Source organism: Thermobia domestica, chromosome 10 (genome assembly GCF_964235325.1).
Source record: "Thermobia domestica chromosome 10, izTheDome1.hap1.1, whole genome shotgun sequence".
In the NCBI taxonomy this organism is placed as follows: Eukaryota; Metazoa; Arthropoda; class Insecta; order Zygentoma; family Lepismatidae; genus Thermobia; species Thermobia domestica.
This window is the reverse complement of record NC_137463.1, coordinates 41,507,516-41,522,767: the sequence shown is the minus strand read 5'-3', so window position 1 is coordinate 41,522,767 and position 15,252 is coordinate 41,507,516. Positions and strand designations below refer to the sequence as shown.

General features: G+C 34.6%; 1 protein-coding gene across 2 annotated transcripts in view; it reads right to left on the bottom strand.

Annotated features, from left to right (window-relative positions):
- LOC145662464 (uncharacterized) overlaps window positions 1–15,252 on the bottom strand; it is a 63,756-nt gene that overhangs the window by 36,206 nt on the left and 12,298 nt on the right. For both annotated transcript variants that reach the window (XM_081728068.1, XM_081728069.1), the window contains exons 2-3: window positions 3,721–4,227; window positions 191–373 (exon numbers count right to left, since the gene is read on the bottom strand). In XM_081728068.1, coding sequence (XP_081584194.1) covers window positions 191–373; window positions 3,721–4,197 — 660 coding nt within the window. In that variant the 5' untranslated portion in view covers window positions 4,198–4,227. The remainder of the gene's footprint in view (window positions 1–190; window positions 374–3,720; window positions 4,228–15,252) is intronic.

Sequence of the window (15,252 nt, the reverse complement as noted above, 5' to 3'; positions counted from 1 at the left end):
ATGGCTAAGGGCTTACGAAACAAATTTAAATGTTTACTGATAGATATGAAGGTTGATATGGATAAAAGCTGGCATGACAAATTTGAAATATTACTGATAGATATAAAGGATTATTACGAATAAGGACTCATCTAAAAAAATTGAAATTTTACTGCTAAAATTTCAACAAAATAAAAAACACTGCACTTACGGGTGGAGCGGGACCACAATTCTCAACTGGCGTCCAATTGGAGGGATTAAAGTTGACTGACTCTTCACTTGAAGGCAATGTGTACGACTCAGGAAATATGTTCGGCACGAATTCATCAGGTGCAGAGGTAGTTATTGAGCCTCCGGTCAACAAATGTGTATGATAGTTTGTGTATGTATTTACCTGAAAAACAATACAAGCGTGAATATTAAATTCGCTCGAATGCAATGTTTTCCACAGAAATCTTTCGTATACAACACAACACACGTATTAAAAACACTGAAACACGCAGCAAGAAATCCATAATATCAAGGTGTTGAAATTCTGGAGAGAATTCAGCCTTATTTAATATTTTTGGAATACCCCACCCCCACTTCTTCCGACTACTAATAAACTGCTGGAAGATGAATACAAAGTTTACGAATTAATTACAGTAATTCATACGTAATTAACATGTATATTGGTCATTATAGTTTTGGAAATATAAACATGTAGTAATAAAATTGTCCAAAATATTAAATATATATTAATAAAAATTGTGTAACAGTTTCGGCAATGTGACATCGCCTTCATCAGACATATTATCCCGATTACTGTAGTACTTTGGTCAGTTATGTTTTATTAATACATGTGAGAGGTAAACCCAAAATCAAATCAATTAAATTTATATAATTAATTATGCCGTGTCTGTTATCTTGCTGGTTTTGTATTGAAGACTTTGATGATTGCATACCTCAACATCACTTTCTCCTTAATAGATTGCATGGTTGTCATACAGCATCAAGTTTTAGGATAAATATAAAAAGAAAATATCTCGATTTGCTCGAAAACTAAGCATGAGGTATCACCCGTATCAATCTATTGAGCTCGATGAGATCTATTGACTCTGTATGTCTTGTCTTTGGACACTTTTTCTCGCTAAACGCTTATAGAAAGACAGACAGAAAGAAAGAAAAAAAGAAAAAGAAAGAAAAAAGAAAGAAAGAAAAAAGAAAAAGAAAGAAAGAAAAAAAGAAAAAGAAAGAAAAAAGAAAAAAAGAAAAGAAAGAAAAAGAAAAGAAAGAAAGAAAGAAAGAAAGAAAGAAAGAAAGAAAGAAAGAAAGAAAGAAAGAAAGAAAGAAAGAAAAAGAAAAAAGAGAGAAAAAAAGGAAAAAAGAAAAGAAAGAAAAAAGAAGAAAGAAAAAGAAAAAAAAGAGAGAAAAAAAGGAAAAAAGAAGAAATAATGAATGAATGAAAGAAAAAGAACGAATGAATGAATAAATGAATCTCTATTTATCTATATCTATCTATCTATCTATCTATATATATATCTATCTATCTATCTATCTATCTATCTATATATATATATATATATATATATATATATATATATATATATATATATATATATACATAGCAATATCTCTGCTTCAAAGAAAAAAGATTTATGACTGCAGTATATTCAGTAAGGATCGTCGTTGGTCGGTAAAGTGTTGAGAACTGCTTCCTTTGCTTTTAGAGGGGGCATCTTCGTTTCAAAAGTGACTGTTTGTCCTTCTTAAATAAATAAATAAGTAAATAACTAAACACACAAAACGAACAATACTTATTTCCGAACGAAGATAGACACCTCACAGAAAGAACAGAAAGTCGATTCAACTTCCAAATTACTTCTATATATTCAATATATCTTACACTAAATTACAAATTGCTGAGCAAAACAACGTTTATTTATAAAATAATAAATGTGTGACAGTTTCGCCAACTAACTGAACATTTCGGCTTCATCAGACACTGAATGGAAATTAGTTTCTTTTATTATTGGAACAAATAGCTCAGAATGAGGCGACACACCTGACTTCAATTGTATACAAACACAGGGCTCTTTAAATATCAATCTTAATTTCGCACGCCAAATGTTTCCCAATATAATAATGTTTTCCAACATATCAAACGTTTTATAATAAACGTTCCTTTGCTCAGCAATTTATATTTTAGTGTAAGTTATTGAATATAGCAACGCTAGTATGAATCAATCCCTTACATTCTCTTTATACATATGAAGCTGAATGTTTGTTTGTACCTTTGTCCGTTATAGAAATTCATACTGATGACTTTCTCATACTTCTAGGTAATTGTAAGGAGTAGACACTAGGCGCTATTATAATATTTGTATTCGTATCCTACAGGAGTAGGAAGGGAGTTGAAAATTTATGCCAAAAATAGAGTATCGGAAAATACCCCTCGAGTTAGGGAGGTGAAACTCACTCCACGTTAATAATAACTGAACACGTGTCCCAGCGTTTTCTAAAATTCCATTTCTAAAGGACGGATTAAGATCAGGATTAAATTTCTGACTTTCGGCATCTATAGTCATGTTACGTATGAGGGATAACACTACCCGAAGAAAAGGAAAGGAAAGAAGCTGCCTGGAACCTTATGTTAGGTACCATCCCAGCATTTGCCTGGTGTGAATGAAGAAAACCTCACTCAGAACGGCTGACCTGAAAAAGTTTTTACTTTGTCGACCGAGTGCCCGTTCCAGGAATCGCTCACGCCATCTAACGAACAGAAGGGTACAATTTCTATAATTGTGCTTCTAGATTCAAAATGTTGTCCACCTCATCACAAGACAACGGCTGAACAATTTGAAAGGAATTTTAGAGCATAGTTAAACTTCGACCGAGCTGCGTTTTGTTTGTTTCACTTTATTGAAATACATATCCTAAGGGAAGGGGGAAGAGAATTCACATATACAGTATCTTTCAAACTAACAATAAATAAATAAAGAAAAGAAAAGAAGAAAATAATAACACCGCAATTTAAAGAAAGTACACTATACTTTCATCAAATAGGGGAGAAAGCCATACGGAGGAAAACAATACGGAAAGAATGGAAATTGAAGCGTGCGCAACGCTGCCATATGACGTCCACTTACGTAATAGTGTAGTTACATAAAATGTGGAAAGCTTAGTGAAGGAAGATAAAACTTACACTACGGGTTAGTTCTTAATGGTGCAAACCAGAAAAGGACTAATTAATATGGAGGTAAAATATATAATTTGTGGCGCCGTTGCGCGTATTCTATAATATTCATTTCCTCCCTGCTTCTTCCCTTCACTATGTGATGAACGCCATAGTCAACCTTACTGTTGTGTTTCTGTTCTTTTATTTTCCAATGCAACTGTGCTTGAGCTCACGCGCGGACGCATCTTCGATGTGGAAAACCCGGGTTCGATTCCGACGGGAGCTAATGTGGTTAAGATTCCACATTAAGCTGTAGGTCCACGTCTTATACAACCTTGATGTTCAAAGAGACGCTAAACTCGAATGTAATGCAATGCAATTACGCTTCTTTCTGTTGATTTACTGTCTAGTGTAATTGTGTTTTTTTTTTTTTTTTAAGTTCTACTTTCTAGTGTAATTGTGCTTTTTTTGTTGTTCCATTTTCTTATAAGCTATAAACATATCCCAAATGTTCTATTTGTTATTATCTCCGTCCACCAATTCTTGATTTAAAGCTAGGATTATGTAGAAAAAAGTTTACTTACAACATAATAAGGACGATGTCTGGCTTGACTTGTTGTACTATCCGCTCGAACTGGGCTCCTTTCACACAAAGTACCGCTACTCGACTCCTCCTCATTCGTCACTACTTTGTTCCCGCTTTTTTCGGAGACGGTGTCAGATTTGCTCTCACTGCTTTTCACTATTTTTTTAGTCTCTGTGGTGTTTTGGATGTTCTCACCATTTACTGTCCCTTCTTCGTCCACCGCAATATTAAGTCTTTGAATTTGTTTCTCCAAATTTTGCACATTGTTTCCTTTAACTACGTTTATTCTATCACTGCTCCCACTCACACATAACTGACTGAAACCTATGTTTAACTGTTCGATCTTGTTGCTGCTATCGTACAAGTTATTGTTCTTTCCCACTGAACGTGTGTTAGAAATTTCTGTCCTTTTACTTGACTCATATTTCAAAGAACCCGACAACGCCTGGGTCTTCGTTCCAACTGGACTCTTCATTGTGTTTTTGTTTCCTCACACGTCACCAATCTGAAAGTAAATAAAAAAAGAAAAGAAGTTATATTTAATCTTTAATCCTCATTTTAAGAATATCGCTAATCCTACTACTAAATTATTAAAATATTCTACTTATAGATTGAGATCGAAAACCTTGGAGTTTAGAATGTCTATTTACAAGCGTTTTAAACGATTAACATGTTGTGAATCTAAAGATGATGCTGAAATTTAAATCTCGACTAACAGAATATAAATCTTAGAAAATGAGAAGGAATTTATATTTTATTACGTCCTACGTGTATGCCATTCAGGCTACATGAGACGGATGATCAATACAAGTGAATTATTATGATATAATTGGTGGAATGAAAACGTGGGAGGGAATGAGAAAACCCACGGACACAATGCTATCTACCACATACTCGCGTGGCCGGGAAATCGGACTAGACACTCCTCCCACTAGAAGTGAGCGCTCTACCACTAAGCCACTCTTATTATTAATACAATGAATTATAACAAACTTGGAGAATGCTTTAAAAACACACACATGTTGACACATTTTTAAAACAAAATCTCCAATTACACACACATACTGAAAAAGTGAATGGCTGGACCAGGACACGAACCCAGGATCTCCAGTATACCGAACCGTACGGGATCTAGTTCGCTTCCCGAACGGCTACACGCACTCTCACTCCTGAAGTCGGTGCTCTCCCCTCAGACTCAAAAATCTCCAACTGTTTATGCCTAAAAAATGCCTAAAGTTTATACGATTTAAAAAAAAAAAAAAAAGGACAAACCAATATAAAGTAAAATACGTAATATCTAAGTTTTAGTAAAGAAAAGATGGTGCAGCCATCTGCGGAAAACTGAAGGAAAAAATATTGAAGTGGAAATACATTGTTTATAAAGTCATCAGGATAATTACGTTTAAAGACATGTAAACTCTACAAGTCACTTTTTTTTTTTTTTTTTTTTTTTTTTTTAAACGCATACAACGTGGCTTGTTACCAAACCCTAACTCGTACGCAATCATCATATACTTGAAACAAACAAAGTCTTTGTAACTTTACCTACATGTAAGTATACAAGAAATGAATTTTTCGGATATAAAAGTAATTAAATACGCAAGTCTTTAATTATTTAGAATCAGTATCTTTGGTATGATTTCAAAACGGAAATAGAAAGTAAAATGGCACTTTTACAGTTACTAATTTCAAAGTTTATAATTTACTTATTAAGTAATGCAATTAAAACTATGTCGATCACCGTCTGTTCGATACAAAACTCTATTTTATGCAGTTAAGGACTGAACTCCAGCAGGCAACCGGGAGCATTGCTGTCAGTCGCTTTCGGTTATTGGTAAAGTTCAGTCTTAAAAATCCTAAAGCTGCAGTGAACGTAACGATGTGGTAACTTTACAAATTTTAGTGTAGCAGCGATAATAAACAATAAAGGAAGACAAACATTATGACTGAAACAGTCGGAAATTTATGAGAAGCCATACTACGTAAAATACAGGAAATGAACGCTAAGGATGAAGAAATTAAGGATATATTCCACTCCATACACTAAACTTTAAGACTAAAATATCAATACATGTTATTAAATTCTGACGTATGCATAGTCGGTGCTATTTTGGGGTAATGTTGAGACTCCATCTTCCTTACAAAGCTCCGCCAAGCCTCCTCTATCAGTCAGTCACGATGTATTAAATAAAAGGCGCAGTTTCCACTCATCGCATAAATCTTTATTGCTTATCTACTTATCAAAAGATACACTAGCCAATATGATATTCACGTAATTCAGATTAGATTAAGCTATGTGGCTAGAGACGGGAATATCGCTGAAGACATGTGAAAAATAACATGATACGGGTAACAACTATCGTCTTAAGTTTTCTTTTTCTTTTTTCAAATACCCTATATGTTTATAAATTTTCGTATCTTACCATGGATAAAGTTATATAATCCCATGGCTTACAAAGCAAAGACTTACTGCTGCAGAAACAGAAGCCCATTAGTGGAATTTATCATGTGCTAGTCAAATGAAATTAGAATTATTATTATCTATTTGTCTAAAAATCGCTCTTTACAACATCCTCTTATTTTACACGCTTTATCCAAAGAGATTTCGTATTTTCCACATTTTGTAACGAAGATCTTAAAACACTTCACGAGTACTTTATGTGCTGAGTGATGTGGGTCTCGTTTTACACCACTGAATGTAATTATCCGTAACATATTCAATGATGCATTTGTGATGTTTGTGCGGTTCTCCTTGATTTCAGTAAGAACTCCAATTAGATGCTCTACTGTTAGTTCTATGTTGGATAATATTTTTCTTTCTTTCTTTCTTTCTACGTATTTCTTTATCTCCCTATCTGTTGAAGCGTTTAGCGGAAACACTAATAGTTTACTTTCTTTTGAGTTGTATAATAATAATTTTATTATCTTCTAGCGTGTAATTAGTAGGTGTATATATAAAAATTTATATGGTTTTATTGCAGAAAATGTGCTATACAAAACAAACACATATCTGTATTTTCGACCCTCTATAGGCCAATATTAAACAGTAAATAGAAACTACTCAAACGTTTCACCGATATGTTTTCTATGTCTTCAGTGCATATCCCGTAACCCTTTTAAATTCTGGCCTTTTTTTGGCGTTTTTCTTGAGTCTCAGATAAGCAGCGACAGTATCATCCCTATTTACCCTAGGATAATGGTTCATTGCTTTTTTTTTTTTTTCTTTTTTTTTCAGAATGGAACTACTTTTCAAACAGTACCACTTACATGTCCTTATGATGTACCGGATGGGAAATATTTGAGGGAAAATCGGGACCTTTGGGATTTAAAAAAACGTTTGGGGCCCTCTGGGCCCCATATGGGTCTACGCACAAGATTCAATCAAAAAAAAAAAAAATACTACTTAGTGAACTAAACAACTGTACTAAAATTTTGTTCTCATAGGTTGAATAGTAAGGGAGGGATTTTTTTTAACCTCTGTGGGAAAGCATAAAAAATGCACGAAAAATAGGCCTAAAACACATGTAACTTTAAAATTTCTTGACACGTCCCTATTTACCCTAGGATCATGGTTTATAGCTCGTTCTCTTCAGAATACAGCTGCCTTTTCACAAGTAATATTCAAATGTCCCTATGATGCACCTGTGGGGAAAAAATTGCAGAAATCCCTGTTTTTCTTTAAGAAATCCCTCTTTTTAAATTTTGGGGCCCTCTGGAGTCGCCCCTGTGTTAACGCAGAGATCAGAAAAAATTCAGGAAATAGCAACTGGTATGCTGACTGCGTGTACAAAATTTCAGGCTCCTATCTTGAGAAATAAGGGCGGGAAAAATATTTACCGATGTCCTACGCATATTCCCAGAATATTGCACATGTCTGCTTATACAGGGTCTCAGATAAAAAAAAATTCCTGAGACGTCCTTAATTAACGTAGGACCATGGTTCATAGCTCGTTCTCTTCAGAATGGAACACTCTTTCACATCGTGTTTTCTCAATTTCCCCATCATGTACCAGAGGCAGGAAATTTGAGTGAAAAAGGAAATCTCTTTGAAAAAATCGCATCCTTCCCTTGTCGCTCCTCTGGACTCCGCCCATGTTAAGGTACAGAGCTAAAAAAAAAATATGATAAATACTGGGATATACACTGAATATTTGTACAAAATTTCTATCTTCTAGCTGCAAAAGTAAGTCCGCCAAAAAATAATGAACTTAGGTGTAACAAAAAAATATTTTTTTCCCTTATGACCCCGAGATGCAAAACCCCCCACGAAACATGTTCTACAATGCATTTATGCTTGGGAAAACACAAAAAACTCGAGGTAAAAAGCTTTATTGGTTCATTTTTAAGCCCAAAAAGAAGACACTGCTCCATGGGAACTATAGTTCCCATAAAATTTAAAAGGAATTTTAAAAAATGACGTTGTTTGAAAAGAACTATATTTTTGATCGATCCCCGTTACTGTCGAAACATTGTATATAACTCTCGAAGTATTGGTGATCAATTTGCTTCTTAATAAACTATTCCCTCTTTTCATTACCTTTATCCACACTCGAAGAACACACACATCTGTTAACCGCAGTACTTCTAGAACCATATACATTATTTCTACAGGAAAAGATGGATAAAAAATTGTAGTTCTTCAAGCATGCATGATTTTTTTCTTTCTTTTTAAATAGAAATACGCGCCGTAGATGGCGAAAATTTGTTCCTGAAACGTTTGCATTCGGACTGGTGTTTGGATGCATCGATGAGTGCTCAATTTTTATTAGACATACCGTACATCTATTATTATCAGAAAAGTGAAGAAGTATTAATCTGCAATTTCTAATATGTCAGTACTTGTTGACAGTATCAGTAGTTTAGGGAACACAGTTATACTTCCTTTAGAAACAGATAAGGTAAAAAAAATTAAAATAAAATAAACATGAAGGTAATTAGTAAAACCAAATAAACCTGAGTCAAGATTTACGAGTAAATTTTCTTGAGTAGCGGTTCATCACCGGCTTTTCTCAGTAGTACCTACGTAGTTAATAATTTTGAAAAAAAAAAAAAAAAAAAATTGAACACACGATGTCCCAAATAAAGAAAGTTGTGATGAAAAGCATCGATCAGCTTCATACAGCGTACATTTAAATCCAACAATACTTAAGTTAGAAACAACCACAAAACCGCCATACAATTACGCGTAATTTATAACAGTGAATTTGGTCCTTTTTCACCGCCACCCTCTCTTAAGTCTGCCAGGGTGTCAGAATAATAAATAAACTGTGACTCTGTGGTCCACGAGAAACATCCAAAGAGAGAAAGATGGGGAAGCAGGCGGAACACATCCTCCTGGATAATACAAAGTTATCACATCAATTCCGAGACAATTATTCCCCACCTTTCCGTTTTATTCAAGGATACCGCAATTACAATGCTGAAAATTCTTTTAACTGGCAGCAGAACCATGGCAACGAAAAACAGCTAATAATAATAATAATAATAATAATAATAATAACACAAATATGCAGCGTGAATCACTTAAGTTACCCTACTTGAAATCTAAACCTATACAATATTGGCTGACAAGAAATTTTGAAATGATACTTACCAACGCTGTCTGACCTAATTTAGTGATCAAATTGACGCATATATACAAATATGTACACTGAAAAAAAAGGAAAACTCTTCCCATTTACACATGTTTGAACAAGAAGCTGATCCATTCACTACCTCACATTGCAACACTAATGACATGAGCTCAGTAGTGACTATAATCTTCCCTTGTTAACACTCACCAACACAATAAAAATTCTAAACTAGATATCTTATCTTCTTCTACACAATACTTCACACTTGATAAGTTAAAACACTTTTTATTTGCACATATGTAATGCTTACTGATAAGTGTGCGTGATGTTGTCAAGTTCTTCGGTTAGGATCACAAAGAGACAGGATTGGAACCAGGAAAAAAGAAAGACTCCCTCTTCATGATGCTCATTCACGTTTTCCCAACCAGTGTGTCGCACAACCACATGGGATGTGACATGAAATTTTAGAATTTGTCAATACATTTTATGCCATACAGAAGGCAACAACACAGTTTAATTAATTTATTTTTTTTTAATCATAAAGCTTTTAATAATAAGTTAAAATCAATTTTTAACCGGACTGTAAGGCATGTAAAATCAGACTCTAGACAACATACTCTAGATTCTAGAATGTGGGAGGAAACGAGAGCAGCTCGAGAAAACCCACCGACACAATGTTGTTCACCAAAAACTTGGTTGAGGCTAGAACCAAGGACACCACGTACCAGAGGTGAGCGATCACTGAGCCACCGTGTTCCCTGACAGACGATATCAAACCAAGCAATGGAGTTCCTCAGAACCATTATGAATGGTATCTTTCAATTTGCAGCAGATGGTCTATCAATGATGGCACAAAATACTAACATGATTCTCTCAACCAATCAAACCTCATTTAGACTTGTTTGTGTTTCTGATATTTCAGTGAAGAGCATTTGTAGGAATACGATGTTACAAATAAAACCGTTCTAACTGTCGATACCTAATAAATAAACGCACTGACATGACCGGAAGCACTGCCGATGTAGCATGTAATTTATTCAAGTTAGATCTTCCATTTCCTTCTTAAGACATTCCTGATCGCTTTCCGAGTTATGAGAAACACACACACAAATTTAAATCAAAGTAAGCTCGTGGGTCACCTACGTAGTGCTTTCCTGTTTATTTATAAATTTAAAAGTAAAATTTGATCTATTTACAGATTTTTTTTTTAAGTATTGAACGAAAGGTGCATTTCATTTGCGTACATGCTGGAACGTAAGAAAAAAACAATGATGTGCAGCATATAACATGTGCCTCATTTCTACATATGATCGCTCATTCTTCTGCAGGCATTGTGAGGCTCATAAAACATACAACATGGCAGACTTAATAAACAAGACTGTGATTTGTCGCACAATTAGCAATTATGAAATGACATGAGGAGTATTTGATTGATTTGTCAGAATAAATTACAAAAGACAATATATTACCTAGAGAATTATTGCTATTTAATTTTCGCGCTTATCAAAAGTAGTATAGACAACAATTATGAGTCAACTAATCAGAATACTTTGAGTGAAGCATTAAAATTTGTTCCAGTTAATTTTAATCAGCGATCCTTAATTCGTGTCACTCATCTCAAGGGGTTGCAGAACCTCTGACATCCTTGTTAGAATTTTCATAATGTTCTTATTTCCTGTAAATCTTACACACATGACCGATCTCTGCTTCCCATTGGTGTCGTGGCCTATCTGTTAAGGATCTCTTTATCTCCACTAAATTAATCAGCGGTTCAACCGGGAGCTCGCGTATGACAGTTAAACCGTTTGTATAATTATTTTGTATAATACTGAGGAAGGCCACGAGGCTTTCACATACACAACTATTACTTCAGTCGATCCTTTTTCGATGCCGTATTGAAACTAAAACTTACTGCAAAGTAGCCTGGATATACATATGTATCTATTTCATACATATACTTTAGTAATAATCTTAAGACTCAAAGAGCTTATTTAAAAGCGTCTTTTCTTTCCAACTATGCAAATAATAATAATAATAAGAAGAAGAAGAAGAAGAAGAAGAAGAAGTCTAAAGCACTTTAATAAAATGTTTCAGCAAACTCTGCTGCCTTCATCAGTAGCGCTGGGAAATTTACATGAAAATTTCTTTCCCTTATGAAAATGTCATTTTGCACTTTTTCGCGCGACCAGTTAAAAAAACGATGAGGTTCAAATTCCTGTTAATGTAAATCTCTTATATTTGAACAACTCTTCTTCATAGAACGATCTACTACTGCTAACACTTAGCACTAGAATTTCTTTTATAAACAAATGTGCAATGTACAATTGATTTTTGTAGAATTCTGTTCGTCACTGAAAAATACTTCTAAATTACTGCTGTGATTACGAACTCATAAGACTACATGCTTTTTAACTTACCACTCATTTGAAATTTCTGTTAAGCAACAACTACATACCGATATGCATTTTCTTAGTGTTCTCAATTGCAAACCATAAACCTTATAATAGCTTCTCGATCTGCACTAGTATTAAATCTCTGTAGAAAACTTGAAACCAACTGACATTAATTCGACACAGTAGGCTGTTATATTTTACAGAAATTATATAAATAAGCGTCAAATCATGTCCTTTGTATATATATATATATATATATATATATATATATATATATATATATATATATATATATCCGCGGATGTAGGATATGATCAAGGGAGAGGCTAAACCAGTTTGTCACTATCCTGTGTGAAGAAAATAGGATTGCATCCCATTTCATCCCGTGTATGCCTGAGAGTCAAGGGGGGCTATAACACCTATAGCCCTCCCCATGATCCGCGCCTATATATATATATATATATACGGAAGATATTGGTAAAAGAGTATCGATGAGTGGGTAAGTTACGAGGTTTTGTTGAGAAACTGTATCAAAGTAAGTGTAATGGTATTTTGATTTGCTGTAATATTAATACATCTTTAAGGAGTTTCCAGTGTATGTGTGTGTGTGGTCTTAGGTTTTAATTGATTCTTAATTAATTAATTAAATAAAAATAATATAAACAATGGAAATATACCGAAATATATCTTCAAATTCAAAGCAGTACTTGATTCGATAGCAACCAATTAAGAAATAGAGGAAAACCACTGTACTGAAAATGCATGGATAAAAGCCCGCATGTACTGCAAGTATTGGTAATCATGACAACAAGAAACCTGCCCACACACCGAAGCCATCATTACCAGCACACATGCAGATAACAATATGTAATTTCAGTTTACGACCATATTTTAAATGCGACATATATTGATGAAGTGACACTTACGTTAATTAGCGACTTTAGATAGAAAATGTGCTTCGAGGTAGAAGGACTATATTTATGTGTAAATTATGAGTTTAATTTTTACCAGTTTCATTTGTAGTTGTAGTTTTACGACTCGTGAATTCAGCAGCTGAAATTTATTAAAATCTTATTAAATTTACTTATAAAAGTAGAACAAAGTTCCTGCACTGTGTTTTGTATACACAAAAGTACTGAAAGAAATATACTGAAATTCTTGGAGATCACTGTTTCATCAATATCAAGAATGCAGAAAAGAAATAAAATACAGTATGGTGGAACGAAGCAAAATGCAATATGGTGGAAGAAACTCCCTATTCTCTTTACACTTTCTCTTGATTTCTGGCCTAGGGAGGAACTGTTGATAATAATAATAATAATAAAAAATGCAGATTCTTCATTTTATTTTAGTACTTATTCCTTAAACTCATGATCATTAGGCAAGTACCTTCCATTTATCATCATATCTACACTACAAGAGCCCAGTCACTGTACAAAGATGCTTTTCAATATGAATGTATGTGCTACTCCATTACTAACTAGAGCTCCTCCGTGGCTAAGCGGTTAGCGTACGCGCCTTTGGCGTGGGAGACCCGGGTTCGATTCCCGGCGGGAGCTCATGTGGTTCGGATTCCACGTTAATCAGTAGGTCCACGTCTCATATAGCCTCGCTGCTGAAAGGGACGCTAAACTAAAATCAACTCAACTCAACCCATTACTAACTACTAAAAGTAACACTCGTGAGGAATAAAAGTACTATGGTAGCTTGGCAAATATTGTCATCATAGAAAAGGGACATGAAGATGTAGCTATACTTTCTGTGATATACATATTGACAGTGCATTTAATCAAGAGGAGCTAGAAAGCATTGTTGTACACACAGACAGAAAGTAGTAGTCAACAATACAAACAAAAAAAATATGGCCAAAAAGATCTGGGCTGCTGTTTAGTATCTCCCCCAATCTTGCACATGTAAGATTTCCCGTGTTACTTACTTCACAAAATATAGGTGAGCGAGGGAAGGGTGTTAGAAGCCCCGCCGAGCACGTTTTATACTTTATCACGATTTAGTAGGCGGCTATTTGAAGCATTCGCAAAGCGTTTCTATTGCTCATGCGTGTACTTGGAATACGCTGAGCATGTATTTAAATGTGGATGGCTAATCACAATGTGCTGCAAACGTGAAAGCAATTAAAACGTGCAGAAAAAGTCGACTCGAGCGTATTTGGTGCGTTTCGGAACAACAGACCGCCTGCTGTTTAAAAGATGTCTAAAGGAAAGAAAGAAAAAAAAAAAAAAAAAAAGTAACGATGTATTGTCAGGCAAGGGTACGGGCGTCTCTGGCGCTGGGGACGCGTCCCCTCCAATATTTTATTCTAATTTAATTTATTTACTAACGAAAGAATAGCACATAAATAATTATATTTATTTGGAATATAATATTCAGGTTGTGAAACGATTGTAACAGAGTTCTTAATATGTCTCAAGGGGTCCGTTAAGGTAAGCAGAAAGTAACAAATGCAATCGAAGATAATAAATCTAGGTTGAGCTAGGTACTACTGTTTAAATCACTTTGACGTCCCCCCCCCCCCAAATTTTACATGCCAGAGACACCAGTGGGCAAGGGAATTTTAGCACGAAACAGCTGCTTGGATGTTGCTTTGTTCAGAGTATTGGAACTCTGCTATTATAGACCTAGACCTGGAAACCCTGACTGGATCACAGTATGATTTATAACTTTGGCGAAAGTAAAATTACCGAGTAGCCACCTAGGTCGCGTTCGCTGTGGGGGATAACGCTTCGAAAACACTTTCTTGAACAGCCAGATTTAGACAAAAACAAGGTACTCGGTTCTGGAGCCATGAAACGAGTTGGGGGAGACTCTAAATGCTATTCAAGATCCGTGTTGTAAATGTTGTATATGTTTATTTACTTTTATCTCACAATGAATTTACCGCTAGCATCGACAGAAAAATATTTAACCGACTCAGTACAAGAACATCAATCCAAAGTTTATCAAGTAGTAAACTTTCATATGTACTAAGCAATACAGTGTCAACACTAAGACTCTCAAGATGATGTGAAGGTTTTAAACAATGTTTTTAAGAAAGAAAAATGGTAGTGTACACTTATTCGTTTATCCGTTTACGACTTGAAAAATCAATCGCCGTCGATACTAAAAGTTTGAAACTTAGTTTGGACATAGCTCGATATTAGAGGTGATCATAGAACTAGCAAATTTACACTCTCAAATTAAAATAACTCCTGGCGGGAGACTTGTTAAAGTATTTGATTTTCAATAAAATATCTTCTCTACATGTAGTAAAAGTAATTTTAACGTAACGAAACAACTAACCCGTAATATGTCGTAATGTTTAATAAAGTGAAATTTTCTTTCGACATCTGACCCCGCTCACTTCTTCAGTCATCAATGAAGAAAGAACGCAAACTTCCATCCTGACGTATTGTTATGGTCCTCTGTTTACACTGTACTGTAACATGGTTATTAAAATTAACAAATAATAGGCCAACTTCCTCACTACCTCCGCAGACACAATTTTTAAATGAAAACATGAGCCAGAACAGTCAGGGTTTGAAAAAACCCGGGTTTTTTTGAAAAAGC